Source organism: Populus trichocarpa, chromosome 9 (assembly GCF_000002775.5).
Source record: "Populus trichocarpa isolate Nisqually-1 chromosome 9, P.trichocarpa_v4.1, whole genome shotgun sequence".
Taxonomy (NCBI): domain Eukaryota; kingdom Viridiplantae; phylum Streptophyta; class Magnoliopsida; order Malpighiales; family Salicaceae; genus Populus; species Populus trichocarpa.
Window position 1 is genome coordinate 4,222,807 of NC_037293.2, and position 13,709 is coordinate 4,236,515.

Consider the following 13,709-nt stretch of genomic DNA (forward strand, 5'->3'; position numbering starts at 1 on the left):
ATATTTTATTAAGATTCTAGAACATGCACAACACAACGCAAAATGAATCATGGTGATTATTGCCAAACCCTGGCTAAAAATAAATAAGTAAATAACTATAAAAACATGTTTTAATTCTAGAGTGAATTTATATTATTTTAAAAATAAAATTTTTTAAAAAGATTTATTTTTTATCCAAATTATTTCTATTTATATCTTCTCGGTTTTGAAATAATAATTAAACACTATTTAAAAAAAAACATGGCTAATGATTGCTAGTACAACAAGAGTTTATCTAGAAAAGAGAGTTGCATTAATAATTGACTACAGGGGTTAAATAATTAAGATTTAACTTAACAGATAATTAATTTTAATTGTTTGCTTGATTATATGCTGATTAATCCATGATCTCCTCTCATATCATGTTCTTGTTAAATATTGACTAGATATTGTACGATTCCATTCCATTACTAATAAAATAAAATAAAAAAAATCCAAAGAAAGAAAGAGGCGAGTAGCCAGTGAAAGTGCCGCTGACTGATACAGTGAGAGGCTGCTGCTGAATTCCAAAGCCGCTGCATGTATACTAAGCCAAGCCAAGCCAGCTACAGCAAGCAGCACAAGCTTAGCTGTCTGTGGACTGTAGGATTCAGTCAGAGAAACAGAATCCAATGGCTGAGAGTTGATCCTTGAATGGTAATGGTAGGGAGCAGCCTCCCTTTAAAGGCTTATCTTCTCTGACCTTACTCTCAACTGTATCCCACTCCTAGAGTTAGAGAAATAAATAAATAGGACAAAAGAATAAAAAGCATTTCAGTCATGTTTTTAGAAAAATAAGTATTTTCCAGTTAATTTTATGTTTTTAAATTCTGTATTATTATACTATTTTAGTTTTTTTTACCGTAGTTTTTCTAGTTTATTTTTATTTTTAATTTTCTAATATAAATATTATAATAGTTTTTTTGATAGTTAGAAATTTAAATGAATAGAAATGGAATATTTTAAATATCTTACTATAATTATATAATTACAGTATTATTGATTTTTTAAAACTTTTATATATAACAAAACCTGTTATTTTTCCCCCATGAATGCGTGAACAAGATGGCAAGACAAACTTAACATAACGTTGTGCTTAAAAGCGGGACCAGCCCGCCATTAATGCTATCCCTCTATCCTTTCTTATTGCCTCCTACCAATCAAACACTAAAGAGCTTAGCTCCGACCTGGTCAGCTCACCCTCTCCCTCTCCCTCTCCCTCTCCCTCTTTTCTCCACTAAAACAAGTTGTTGAGTTAAGAAAACAAGAGGTGGGCTGTTTTGTTCTCTATGTTCTGGTTTATGGGTTAGCTTTTAGTTTTTTATTTAGAAACAAAAGTTGCTCTTTGATTGGTGCTTTTCTTTCTCTGATTGTTCTTTCTTTTTTGCAAAAAAAGGGTGCTTTTGTTGGAAAAAAGGAGTATTTTTTGTGTTTTGTTTTCACACCTAGATCTGCTCCTTCTGCTGTACTTTTGAAACATCGTTCCTTTCAATGTTTGTAAAGCTCAAGTCTTTGATTTGATTGATCTGTAGGAAGGCAGAGAAGTTTCAAAAGGGTATCTAGCTTGGGTTCTTGATTTAATTTTGATGGGGATTTGCTTGAGTGCCCAAATTAAAGCTGAGAGCTCATGCAGCACAGGTATTCTCTCTAATTCTTACTGTTTTTCTATTGAACCCCACGAACATATATGTATCTTGCTTCAGTGGTTATGGCTGTTTCTTTTTTAAGTTTGATTTCCCTGAATATTTTTGTGCACCTTTTTTTTTTTTTTTTACCTGATTAGGTTATTGTTGGTTTCCCATTCATTACCTGATCAGGTTCTGAATATAATTGATTATTTTCTGAAAGGTGAGTTGGTTTGAGCTAAAATGAAGTGTGGGTTTTGAATCCAAATGTGGTATGTTCGCTTGGAAGTGGAATTGATTTTTTAATTTTTTGGATAACTAGGTTTTTACTATTTTTGGGTTGGTATAGTTTTGTTGAGAACTTTAATTCTGTGAAATTGGACAAGTTTTATGTTCCCGATTTGTCAGTGGGGTCTGTTTGGGTTGCTGGCAAATAACATGAAAATAAATGGAGGTAGAATCTTAAAGGCTTCTCAGGTTCACTTCAGTGTAGGCAAAATGATCAGCTCAATCAAGGCTTTATCTTACATAAGTAATGTCACTTGTTGTTTTACTAAAAGTAGCACTGGAAATTGTTTAGTGATATGGTGGCGGCAATCAATTTATGTAGAGTTTATATTTTTACTTGAGATGCAGGGTTGAGTTCAAAGAATGCTAGCACATATGGGACTGATCTGAGCAGTACGAGTAGCAAGGTCTCATCTCTTTCAGTGCCACCCACTCCTCGGAGTGAGGGTGAGATCTTGCAATCCTCTAATCTGAAGAGCTTCAGTTTTTCTGATCTCAAGATGGCCACCAGGAATTTCCGTCCTGATAGTGTCCTAGGAGAAGGTGGTTTTGGTTCTGTTTTTAAGGGATGGATTGATGAGCAAACATTTTCTGCTGCCAAGCCTGGAACTGGAATGGTTATTGCGGTGAAAAGGCTTAACCAAGATGGTTTCCAAGGTCACAAGGAGTGGCTGGTGAGTTCATTTTCTCGTTCCTTTCACTTCCGTATTAAGCGGGGATATTTTCTGGAGTCAGAAAAAATTAAAATTGTGACTGTAGAGTTGGACATAATTAAGCCAAGTTTATTCTAGTTTCGGGTTTAGAGGCTCACTTATCCCGTGCTTTTACTGTAGGCGGAAGTAAATTATCTGGGGCAGCTCTATAATCCTCACCTTGTGAAGCTGATTGGCTATTGCTTAGAGGATGAACACCGACTCTTGGTGTATGAATTTATGCCTCGAGGCAGTTTGGAAAATCATTTATTTAGAAGTGAGTTATTCTTGTTTTATCTCGAAATTTTTAAGCCAAAATGGATGTTACCAATAATTTGAAATTTACACCTTTAAACTGCTGCTGCCCCAGGAGGTTCTTATTTCCAACCACTTTCTTGGAACCTCCGAATGAAGGTTTCTCTTGGTGCTGCAAAGGGGCTTGCATTTCTTCATAGTGCTGAAACGAAAGTAATATATAGGGACTTCAAGACTTCTAACATTCTGCTTGATTCGGTATGGGCGATGGGTGAAGCAGATTTTCATACTCCATGATATGGTTTTATTTGATGATTTCAGAAAATCTTTTCACATTCTATCTGTGCTTCTAAGAATTTCTTTTGCATTATTTTTTCAGAAATACAATGCAAAACTTTCTGATTTTGGGCTGGCCAAAGATGGGCCGACTGGTGACAAGAGTCATGTATCTACCAGGGTTATGGGGACCTATGGTTATGCTGCTCCAGAATATCTAGCTACAGGTATTAATCAAATTCAGATGCATTTTCCCATGGCTTAATTATAATTGTCCTGTCTAATACTTTTCTGTCAATTTAGGCCATTGTTTTTTACTCATTTCTGATGGCCACTCTTCTTTCCTAACTAGGGCATCTAACTGCCAAGAGTGATGTCTATAGCTTTGGAGTTGTTTTGCTAGAAATGTTATCTGGCAGGAGAGCAGTTGATAAAAATCGCCCATCTGGAGAGCACAATCTTGTCGAATGGGCTAAACCCTATCTAGCAAACAAACGCAAGATCTTTCGCATCCTAGATAGTCGTCTTGAAGGTCAGTATTCAATGGATGTTGCCTATAAGGTCTCTACCCTTGCGCTACGTTGCCTATCCATAGAAACCAAGTTTCGACCAACTATGGATGAGGTTGTGACAGCATTGGAGCAGCTCCAGGATTCCAAAGAAACTGGTACTGCCAATGGCCATGTGGGCAACAAGCCCCGAATACGTAGACGAAGTGCCAATGATGCAACTGGTGGAGGGAGTATTGCTGCATATCCTCGGCCCTCTGCATCCCCGCTTTATGCGTGAAATAGAATCATGGAACTTGACTACAGCTGCATCTTTTCATTTCTTAATACAGTGCTGGCAGTTTTGCAACTCACGTGGGGACCTTGGCACCAGTTCACGTATATTCATCCAATGATTGTATAGTTTCTTGTTTTGGCTAATGTATTCAAAGTCCTGCTGACAAATTTCCAGGTCGGCCTGGAAGAGGAGTGCTTTCGATGATGCTTGTCTTTTAGATTGCAGCACTTGGAAACGGCTTCGGAGTGGAGAATCTGAGAGAGGCAAGAGCTTTGGGACCATATATAGTTAGCTCCCGTTTCCTTATCCCAGCCTGGCTTGTTGTACTTGATGTATTTAATGTTAGTATTCCTTTTTTTCCTTTCCATATGGATCTGTCAACAATACCTTTAGATGTGTTGCGGTCGGTCGTTTGATTTTTTTTTAAAAAAGAAAACAGAGAAGCTAAGATATGTTTAATGTTCGGTGGATCACTTCATCTAAGCTGTGATTATGTGCCAGTACAAAAGCTGTGAATGCACCGTTGTATTTCTCGTGACTTGTACAATGCTCAGAAAAGGGAAAGCGTTGCTTTTTTTTCCGGCTTTGTGCAGAATTAAGTGCGAGATTTTCCCTTAGTTCTGCAACAAAAAAAACTCCATCGTATTATTTAATTCTGTAATATAGCAATCGGATCATATGATAACATTATTATCGAATTCGGTAGCCATATAACCAAATCACATAGTTAATGCACTCATGCTGTGCAAAGTATGGCTAAAATTTGGAAATAAAACTGAATTTTGGCAAGCATTATAGAATATACTTGGAGAAGTGAAGAAAAAAAGGAGAGAATGGAAAGTTGAAGATAATAATGTCAACCACACCTTAGACTTCACTAGGAAAGTTGGGGGGAAAAACAAGGGGGCACACGTGGATACTATTGCTATGTGGTTAAAGTCCATGAAGCTTTTGATTTTTGAGCTGTGCAACAGTTAGTCCAACATGGCAAAATATCAGATAGTGCATGAGAGCCCTGAGTTTTAAGGTTGTGGAAAATCTGTTTTAATGTTGATCACGGGACCCATGTTCTTGACACCCTAACAAAGCGCACCAACGGATGGCTAGATTGCGCCATATATTATGCAAGATGTTGTGAGATCAATGTAGCTCTGTGTCCCCCTTCCAGGTTACTTGTGCTACTGTGCAATTGCCCATTCCTGAAGCGGAAAATCTGATGTTTAAGTACTTATTTCTCTAATAAACAGCAAGCTAAATGATTGGCAGCTATATGTGCTCATTGAGGAAACCATGCTGCATGTCTTTCGTCAATGCCTACGATCAGACTAGACATGCTCACCAGATCAGGGAGTTGTCTAATGTAGTTGGGAGGAGTGGGTTCAAGCTAATGTATTTGATCAAGTTATCGGGAAATAATATAAATGTGTGTTTATCTGGGGAGATAAAATGAAAATGTCATGCATGATGCGACAATGAAGAGACAAATAACAATGATCCGCAATTTTGAAAAAGTTTTTTTATACATGGTAGCGGACCAGGTTGGGGACCGGGGAGAAGCGGGCTTGATGGTGCGGGAGGAATGAAACCGGCCGATCAGCCAGATAGTAATTCTACAGAGTGCAGTCACATTTAGAGCCTCTCTAGAAAATACGCAAGAGTAGCTCTGCCAGAGGATCCCAAATCAGTTCTCACACGCGAAGACAAGGAAAGCCAAGGAAATGGAAAATAGAAACCTCATAGTGCATCAGATATCACCATCCATCTTTGGGCAAAACTACATCCTTCAGAGGAGATGTGAATTTGTGCCTTGCAATATCACATGCATGCCACGCAGCTTTGAAGGCACGACAAACCTATATTACAGCCATCTTGCAAAAATAAAAAGATGATCATTGCCCTTCCTATTGTTTGGATTGCATGTGAAATATTCACCTTGTTATTTATCCCCCATTCATTTGCCATTCTCCTAGGGAGTTAGGACGTGTGCATATTTCTATTTACTGGTAGAAACTGAAATCTTATCTCGAAGTTCTAAGTTCTAACCAATCGTGGCGTCCAGTTTCTCCAATCTAATTTCCCAGTGGATCTATTTCTCAAGTTGACCATTTCTCTTATGTAGAAAACTTTTTTCCGGTAACTGTTCCCCGGTTTGGTAGACTCGGCCCCCGTCTCCCCAGTGGCCTCTTCCTTAACTTCCTCAATTTCAGAGACAGGTTCAGGGATCCCTTCATCTTGAGATGAAGTCTCACTGATTATGTTTCCCAATATCTCTACTGCCTCACTCATTTTAGGGCGGGACTTGGGCTGCTTTGCTAGACATCTGTTTGCCAAGGCTGCTAGTTTCTGAGCTGATTTGATGCAACACTGTCCTTCCAGTCGTGGGTCTACGATAAGGTGGAACTTCTTTGAATCGGATACAAATGGTTTTACCCATTCCAAGAGCTTTTGCTCACCCCGAGGTAGGTTTCTCTCAACTGCTCGCCTTCCTGTTATAAGCTCATACATAACCACCCCAAAGCTCCATACATCACTCTTAGCAGTAAGCCTGCCAGTCTGAACATACTCTGGAGCTGCATAACCCACTGTGCCCACAACCTTTAACAATGTAATTATAATGCATAATTAGAGAGTAACTAGTTCTGCTTAACAGTAAAATTATAGGATTAGTTAAAAAAAAAGAGGCATGCTGCTTTTGTAGAGATCAACTCAAATTCTATAAACTAGTGTATCAATGGCACTTGAGCAGGTATAAATCTGCTAGAAGATATAACCACCAACAACATTACAAAATTTCCACTTGTATGATATTAACTAGGTACAATGGTGCAATACAATAACACTAATGTATTTCTCCATGTGTGATCAAAACCTTTCAAACAGGAACAGGCATGAAAATACAGTGAAAGACCGGGATGCTCTTGATATTATTCTCATATCATCGAGTTTCATCAACAAAATCTACATAAAATCAATGTCTTTCCATCTGAAAATCTCTTATTTATTTATCTTTCTTTGTTTGAACTGATTCATCTTAAATACTCAGCCAGGTTTTTTTTTTTTTTAAAAAAAAGAGAGCATGGAAGAGGAAGGAACTACTTACTGATGTTGAAACATGACCGAGTCCTTCAGGAGGTCCCTGTCTAGCCAGTCCGAAGTCCGAGAGCTTTGCATTGAAGTCGTCGTCTAGTAGAACATTAGACGCTTTAAAATCTCGGAATATTAGCTGTTCCAATGCATGGCAAACCATAAGCACACAAACAGCTGAGAAAACAATGCAATACATTACAAACCACGGTAGACACCTGACAGAACTCGAGGGAAAATCTCTAGAATTGTCAATTAGCAAGGATCACATCTAAATTTCATAAATAACGAAAATCTATAGAAAGCATGAATTCCCATTATTGTAAATTTTTAAAAACACCAACAGATTAAAAAAAAAAACTCAATTCACGGATAGACAGTAATTTGAGCATGGCAAACAGAGAAAAAAGAAAAAGAAAAAGGCTTTGAAAGGTTTACGATTCTATAACCAAAGCAACACAACATTATATATATAATACCTGAAAGTCCATTTCTTCATGAAGGTAAGCCAACCCGCGAGCTGCATCTTGGGCAATTTTTAATCTTGTCATCCACGGAAGAGTTATGGGTAATACCCTCGCTAATAAATGGTCTTCTAAGCTTTTATTATGCATAAGCTCATAAACCAAAAGCCTTTGAATCCCTCTTTCATCATCTTCAGCACAATACCCCACTAATTTAACAAGATTTGGATGCTTAACCACACCCAAGAAATTCACTTCATTAATCCATTCCCTATGCCCCTGTAATACTAGAAGAAAATTATCCAAAAACACACAAATTTCATTAATCATTTAGCAAAAAGAAACCCCATTTTTATTTAACTATTAGACGTTCTAAATTAAACACTGTTAATTACTCAATTATAAGTTATAACAAGGAAGGCATGCCTGGAAACCGTGACGATTCAACTGTTTTATAGCAACATCCATCTTGGAACCTGATTCATGATCAGCTGGAACTTTAACGACGCCTCTATAAACGCAGCCAAAGCCTCCCTCCCCAATAAGCAAACCTCTACTGAACCCCCTAGTAGCAGATTTGAGTTCGGAGAAACCGAAGACTCGCAAATCATTAGCTCTTCTCTGACTCAGTAACTCGAAGAGCCCAACCGAGTCAGACAAGTCCCTAGAGGAGTAGCAGTAGCTGTCTGAGTCAAGCTCGGACCGCCTTGTATCAAGACTGCTGGACGCCACGCTCAAGGACCTGGCCCAGGATACTCTGGATACCTTCGAAACCGGGGCGTCTTCATCTTCCCTTCTTTCCCCGTTCGAGAAATGAAAACACTTCATTATTCCGAATCCAAAAAAAAAGAAGAAGAAAAACACAAGTTTTTAAGGAAATGAGGGAGATGGAAGGGGTCAAAAGGAGAGGGTGAGAGGAGGAATGACTAAAATAGTAATTTGGTAAGGCTTTTGAATGGAAGGAGAGATAGATGGGGACGGACCCATTTAAATTGGTAGAAAAAAGTGAGGAAGTGGATCACGAGAAAGAGCGCAGGAGGAAGACAGAGAGAGATCAGTGGTTGCTGAGTCGTCGTTGTTCTGTCTTCTTCTTCTATTTCTGTATGGCCAACCATTTTTGATGTTTGGTGTCTTCTCTTCTCTTTTTATTAGTTGAGGGGTTTAACCGCTGTTTTTTTTTTTTTTTTTTTTTAAGGATCATGCTTTGTTTTTTATATTATATTATATTGTATTATCAATAGTAATAATTTTTAAACAAAATAAATAAAAGGATCCAAGATGGACCACCGGATGCTAAAGTCCTTCATTGGTTTTGGTTTTGATACATCCGGTGGTCCATCTTGGATCCACTGTACTTTCGAAATGGACAATTAAAGTTATTTTTTTACGGATTTTATAAATTGATTTAAATTACTCTTTTTTAATTAAAAATAGTTACAAGTATTTTCTATAGAAAATATCTTTCTTGATGTTATAAATTTTGATCAAAAGTTCAGATTTTTAACTTTTAATTTATAAATTATGATTTATACCACATTTGTTTTTTTAAAAAAAATAAGTCGGTTTTTATTAAATATATTTCTAAATTTATTTTTGTTAAAACATTTGAAATTGTTATTCATTTTTTACTTTGATGATTTTTTATTAAAAAAAATTGGAGGTCTATTCTTCCTGGCTTTATGCTAGGTCGACTCTACCATTGAATTTTAAAACTATAAATAAAACGAGTTTTTATTTTATTTTTTTATGTACATCTTGAGTTAGTTAGGTTTTATAATTTTAGATAAAAAAAACAGCTTAGCACCTGAACGGGTCAGCATATTAATTCCTCGCTTAAATGAGTAACAAGAATTAATTTTATAACAGTAATAATAATAATAATAATATTAAGTTCAAATCTTAGAGATTTTAGAGTCAGTATTCAGGAAAATCTTTTAAATTTCTCTGACAATACTAGTCAATATAAAGAATGTACAGTTTAATCTTAATTGATGTACAAATTGGAATGGAATTTCTTTACTGTCCAATCAATAATAATAATAATAATAATAATAATGTTTTCTATTTGATTTTCGATGGCTAAAATGCACCATCCTGTATATAGACCGGGTCCATTTTGCGCAGCCGTACAATTTTAACAGGGAGGACAATTTCAAGGGCCAATGGTTGTTGTTGTAAAGAAAGAAAGATGTGAAGAAGAAGAAAAAAAGTAGATCAACCATGTCTTTAATTAAAATGTTGCTTTCCAGAAAAAATAAAATAAGAAAAAAAAGTCAACATGATAAGTAATCTGGGATTGCATTTTAAATTACAGTTATTGTCGATTTTATAATTTAAAATACCTAGATATTGATTTGGTCTCTCTCTCTCTCACACACACACACACACACACACACACACATATATATATATATATATATATATATCACGGAAATTTATTATGTCAATTACTTTTTAATATTAAATAATATTATTTTATTTAAAAAAATTAGATTGAATTATAATATATTATGTCAAATTAGTGACACTCTTCAATACAAACATGCATATCAAGAAAAGCTCCACATAACTATTTGGGGTTATCCAGTCATAGGGTGAATTCATACGTGCGTACTTGAAGAGTTTCAATGAGGAGATGCTATTGGTAAAATAATTGCTTAATTGTTAGCTTAATTGAATTTTGAAATATCATTTGTTAGCTTAATTGTTCTTTAATATTATGAACAATACGTGTTCATCAATAACTCAACTTAACAAAGCATATGTACAACTATACACAATGTGGATGCATTTAATGAAAGAAGAGATCATAATTAACACTTGACATCCTTTAAGTCTTACAATCATACTAAGCTTAGCCTTTTTAAAAAACCTTCTACCTGGTATCACCATGCATCTGGCCTTTGTACCATCTATCTATTTTATACATAGCGTCATTGGAGACTTTTGTTAAATTATAAGCAAGCTATTTGGAAATTATGTATAACTGTTGATGAGAAATGATTAAACTAACATCGTGAATGAGAGAAGTACTTGTCACAAGGGTAAATTTTCAGCCAAAATTAATTGTTAGGCAAGCTAGTACCCACTAATTAATACAATCTTTTCTTATTAATTCATTCGTGTCTATCATAACGAAGTGTTTTTCATGTCAACAAAGGTTCTCTACTTCTTATTTTCACACTTACTATCTAGGAAAAATGTTCGGAGCTTCTACTTCAAAGTTTACATGATTCATATGAGCAACTTATTATAATTTTAAACAACTTTTTATTTTCACAACTTACTATCTAGTCTTTAGTGATGTTGCGGTTGTTATATTGAAAGAAAAAAATAGGCTCAAGAACAAGGAGTATAGAGTTAATAGTTCACACCAAGCAAAGGTGTTATTGGTGCTATGAGGAAGATCAATCGAGCATGGCTCTAGTGGGAGTCAAAGACAAAAGAAGTCTGAATCAAGAAATAAAAATACTATATAATGTACAACTAAAATAGAAAATAGCACTTCAAAAAGGATTGTTGGTATAAAAAGGGTGTAAAGAACACCTTGAAGTTGTCAAAACCTCTGGGATGTATAGCATGAACTTCAAATGATGGAGATATTTTATATAACAAAACAAAAATAGTCTTTAATGATAGAAAAGAACTTGTTAAGGTTTATTTAATGAATTCATGAGTAACATGACACATGACTTCACATAGGAATTAGTTTGATCTATATATGAACCTATCTTTGAAGACTTAGTGTTCATAGTTATAATCATTCCTTAAAAATAGCTGGCATTGACATCATCAAATTAAAGATGTATGATAGTTGAATCCATACTATTTAAGAAATATGACATGTGAAAAGTTTGAAGAAGATTTTCAAGCTTTTATCTTTGAGATAACTAGATAGTCTTGCTTTAAGATTTACTCTCTTATGCAATGGCCTCCGTCCATATAAATGGATAGAAAATATAAGAAAGAAAATTAAATTACTTAAAACAACCTTATCATATTGGTGTGGGTGTGTGTTTTGTTACCTAATTGTTCGTATATTTATAGGCAATTATTGAGACTTTGATTAGTCAATATCTCTAAGCTAAATTTTTTTTCCTTAGATTTATAATAGGCACATCATGATTTACATTATCTAATTGAAGCACTCTTGAAAAACCTGTATTAATGATGATGATTAAAAAAAAACTATAGTGCATGATCAATGAGTTTTATTAAAAGTCTTGTAAAGATTATGTTCTTTTCGAAGTTGGTTGATGAATTGAAAAGTTGAGAATGCTGAACTTGAATATAACAAACACTTGCAAAACAAGTCTAGGAGACCCTTTAATGTTTAAGTTTGTTTAAGTTGGTACTGGTGATGAAGGAAATGAGCCTTTAAGGTTGTATTGTGTTTGTTTATAGAATAAAGATTTGAGAAAAATAAGATGTTATTTTCTTCTAAAGAGGTTGATTCCTTACCTTAGGTTCAAGGTTGTTTATAGAGCCTTGGTGTGTCCATACAAGAGTATATTAGTCAATGTGTGTGTAACCTATACTTTTAGACTATTTAGAGACACAGGTCCATGGTGACAATTTATCTACTATAAAATCTGTCCAAATTTTATGGGATCCTAAAGAGTCTTGTTTTTGAAGTCCAAGATTGAGTTTAAATGGGATTCTAAAGAGTCTTCTATTTGAAGTTATTGCCTTGTTGGGCATTATAGATACCTTAGATCCAACGAAGAGATTGATGTTAAAGACTAGTTATGTCAATAAGGCTTCTAAAAGGTTGGACTGACCATTTCAGATTTAGTTAAATATATAATGGGTTACATGATATGTTTATATATATGAAAGGGTGTGATTTCTAATTAGGTCTTGGATGTTTGGTTGAACTTTATTGCCCATTATAATTTTAAACGTGTATTTTTTTAAGTATTTTATCTCAAATTTTATAACACTCAAATTATATTATAGAGATATAGAACTCGTAACTGTCAATAAAGACGTCTATATTAAATAACTTGATTGAATAAATTATATATATATAAACTTAAGAACCTAAATACTTCTATTAGATTTTTGCTTTGAATTTTGTAATATAATAACAGGAACTCAATAATATTATTCATTGATTCTGGGTTGCGGAGTACTGGTGTAAAACTAGCCTAAATAGGGGTCAATCTACTAGCATCAGAGATTTGTACTAAAAATCTTTGATCAATTCCTAGTGCACTGAAAGAGGGCCTTGTAGTAATTGTACAGTACTGTTCATTTCCCGCTTCCTAGGTCTGCATCTCTCTCTCTCCCTCTGTCTTTCAAGGATTCTAACTAATCTAAGCTTATCGTGGTCGTCTTAGAAAGAAACTAAATCACATTAGTCACATGCTCTCCTCCCAACTTCTTAGTATATGTTTATACATCACACACAGAACATGCACCCATCTTGCAATCTCGCTCTGCGTCTCTAGCCATCTCCCTCCCTCCCTCTCTCTCAGCGCTCGCCATGTCCGGTGTTTGGATATTTGACAAGAACGGAGTGGCTCGCCTGATAACAAATCCTACAAGAGAGTCTTTCGAGCAGAAAGAGCCACTCCATCCAGGCACAGCCACGGCTCCTGGGGCTAGACCCAGGGTCCTTGTCTATCTCCCAGCAAACCATGTGATCCGTTCCTACACCGAACTCGAGCAGCGACTAGCAGAACTTGGCTGGACTCGCTACTATAACTCCAACCAGCCCAACCTTCTGCAATTTCACAAGTCTGACAACTCGGCCCATCTCATTTCTCTTCCTCGAGATTTCGATAGCTTCAAACCTCTCCACATGTATGATATTGTCGTGAAGAATCGATCTTTCTTTGAAGTTCGAGATCCTGCAGCGAGTTAAGGTATCGGTATTGTCTTTCATCATAACAGTTTTTCAAATACAACAGAAAGGGTTATATAACTGTTTTAGTCTAGCAGCTGGTACGTAGCCATAACATGTAAATTAGGACTTTAATCAAGTATAAATAGTGATATAATTTCATGGTTCCCTCTTTTTCCTAAGCAAAATGCGTGTTGTTTAGGGGATGGGAATTTCGAGAGAGTGCGCATGTTGTGTGGTTAATGTAATTTGTTCTAGTCTGCGTTAGTGTTCTTGAAACTCCCTCTTCCCTCTCTTCAATTCTTGTTCTTGCTGGTCATTCTGCTTCTTGTGTTATAGTTATAATTTTATATTCTTATTTAATTTGTTGTGA

The 13,709-nt window shown here is 35.5% G+C and overlaps 3 protein-coding genes across 3 annotated transcripts; 2 read left to right on the top strand and 1 right to left on the bottom strand.

The window, feature by feature from the left end:
* Window positions 1-1,082: 1,082 nt before the first annotated feature.
* LOC7481536 (probable serine/threonine-protein kinase PBL9) lies at window positions 1,083-4,480 on the top strand. Its single transcript, XM_052455962.1, has 7 exons — window positions 1,083-1,288; window positions 1,551-1,656; window positions 2,280-2,605; window positions 2,765-2,900; window positions 2,994-3,136; window positions 3,258-3,381; window positions 3,507-4,480. The coding sequence occupies exons 2-7, from the start codon at window positions 1,605-1,607 to the stop codon at window positions 3,941-3,943; spliced, it is 1,218 nt and encodes a 405-aa protein (XP_052311922.1). The 5' UTR covers window positions 1,083-1,288; window positions 1,551-1,604; the 3' UTR covers window positions 3,944-4,480.
* LOC7488115 (serine/threonine-protein kinase PCRK1) lies at window positions 4,352-8,627 on the bottom strand. Its single transcript, XM_052455961.1, has 4 exons — window positions 7,923-8,627; window positions 7,504-7,775; window positions 7,041-7,163; window positions 4,352-6,535 (listed from the first exon to the last, which is right to left on the bottom strand). Exons 1-4 carry the CDS (start codon window positions 8,314-8,316, stop codon window positions 5,972-5,974), a joined length of 1,353 nt encoding a protein of 450 aa, XP_052311921.1. The 5' UTR covers window positions 8,317-8,627; the 3' UTR covers window positions 4,352-5,971.
* Window positions 8,628-12,976: 4,349 nt separating this feature from the next.
* On the top strand, window positions 12,977-13,357 carry LOC7488114 (flowering-promoting factor 1). Its single transcript, XM_002314141.2, has one exon. The coding sequence runs from the start codon at window positions 12,977-12,979 to the stop codon at window positions 13,355-13,357; it is 381 nt and encodes a 126-aa protein (XP_002314177.2).
* Window positions 13,358-13,709: the final 352 nt, after the last annotated feature.

Bases quoted from the DNA above. Each gene is read 5' to 3' on its own strand.
- LOC7488114 (XM_002314141.2), top strand. From the start codon at position 12,977: ATGTCCGGTGTTTGGATATTTGACAAGAACGGAGTGGCTCGCCTGATA.
- LOC7488115 (XM_052455961.1), bottom strand. From the start codon at position 8,316: ATGAAGTGTTTTCATTTCTCGAACGGGGAAAGAAGGGAAGATGAAGAC. The intron at 7,164-7,503 runs GTATTATATATA...GCATTGGAACAG, and splicing joins ATGAAGAAATGGACTTTCAG to CTAATATTCCGAGATTTTAA. The intron at 6,536-7,040 runs GTAAGTAGTTCC...ACATTGTTAAAG, and splicing joins TCGGTCATGTTTCAACATCA to GTTGTGGGCACAGTGGGTTA.
- LOC7481536 (XM_052455962.1), top strand. From the start codon at position 1,605: ATGGGGATTTGCTTGAGTGCCCAAATTAAAGCTGAGAGCTCATGCAGC. The intron at 1,657-2,279 runs GTATTCTCTCTA...CTTGAGATGCAG, and splicing joins TGAGAGCTCATGCAGCACAG to GGTTGAGTTCAAAGAATGCT. The intron at 3,137-3,257 runs GTATGGGCGATG...TTATTTTTTCAG, and splicing joins CTAACATTCTGCTTGATTCG to AAATACAATGCAAAACTTTC.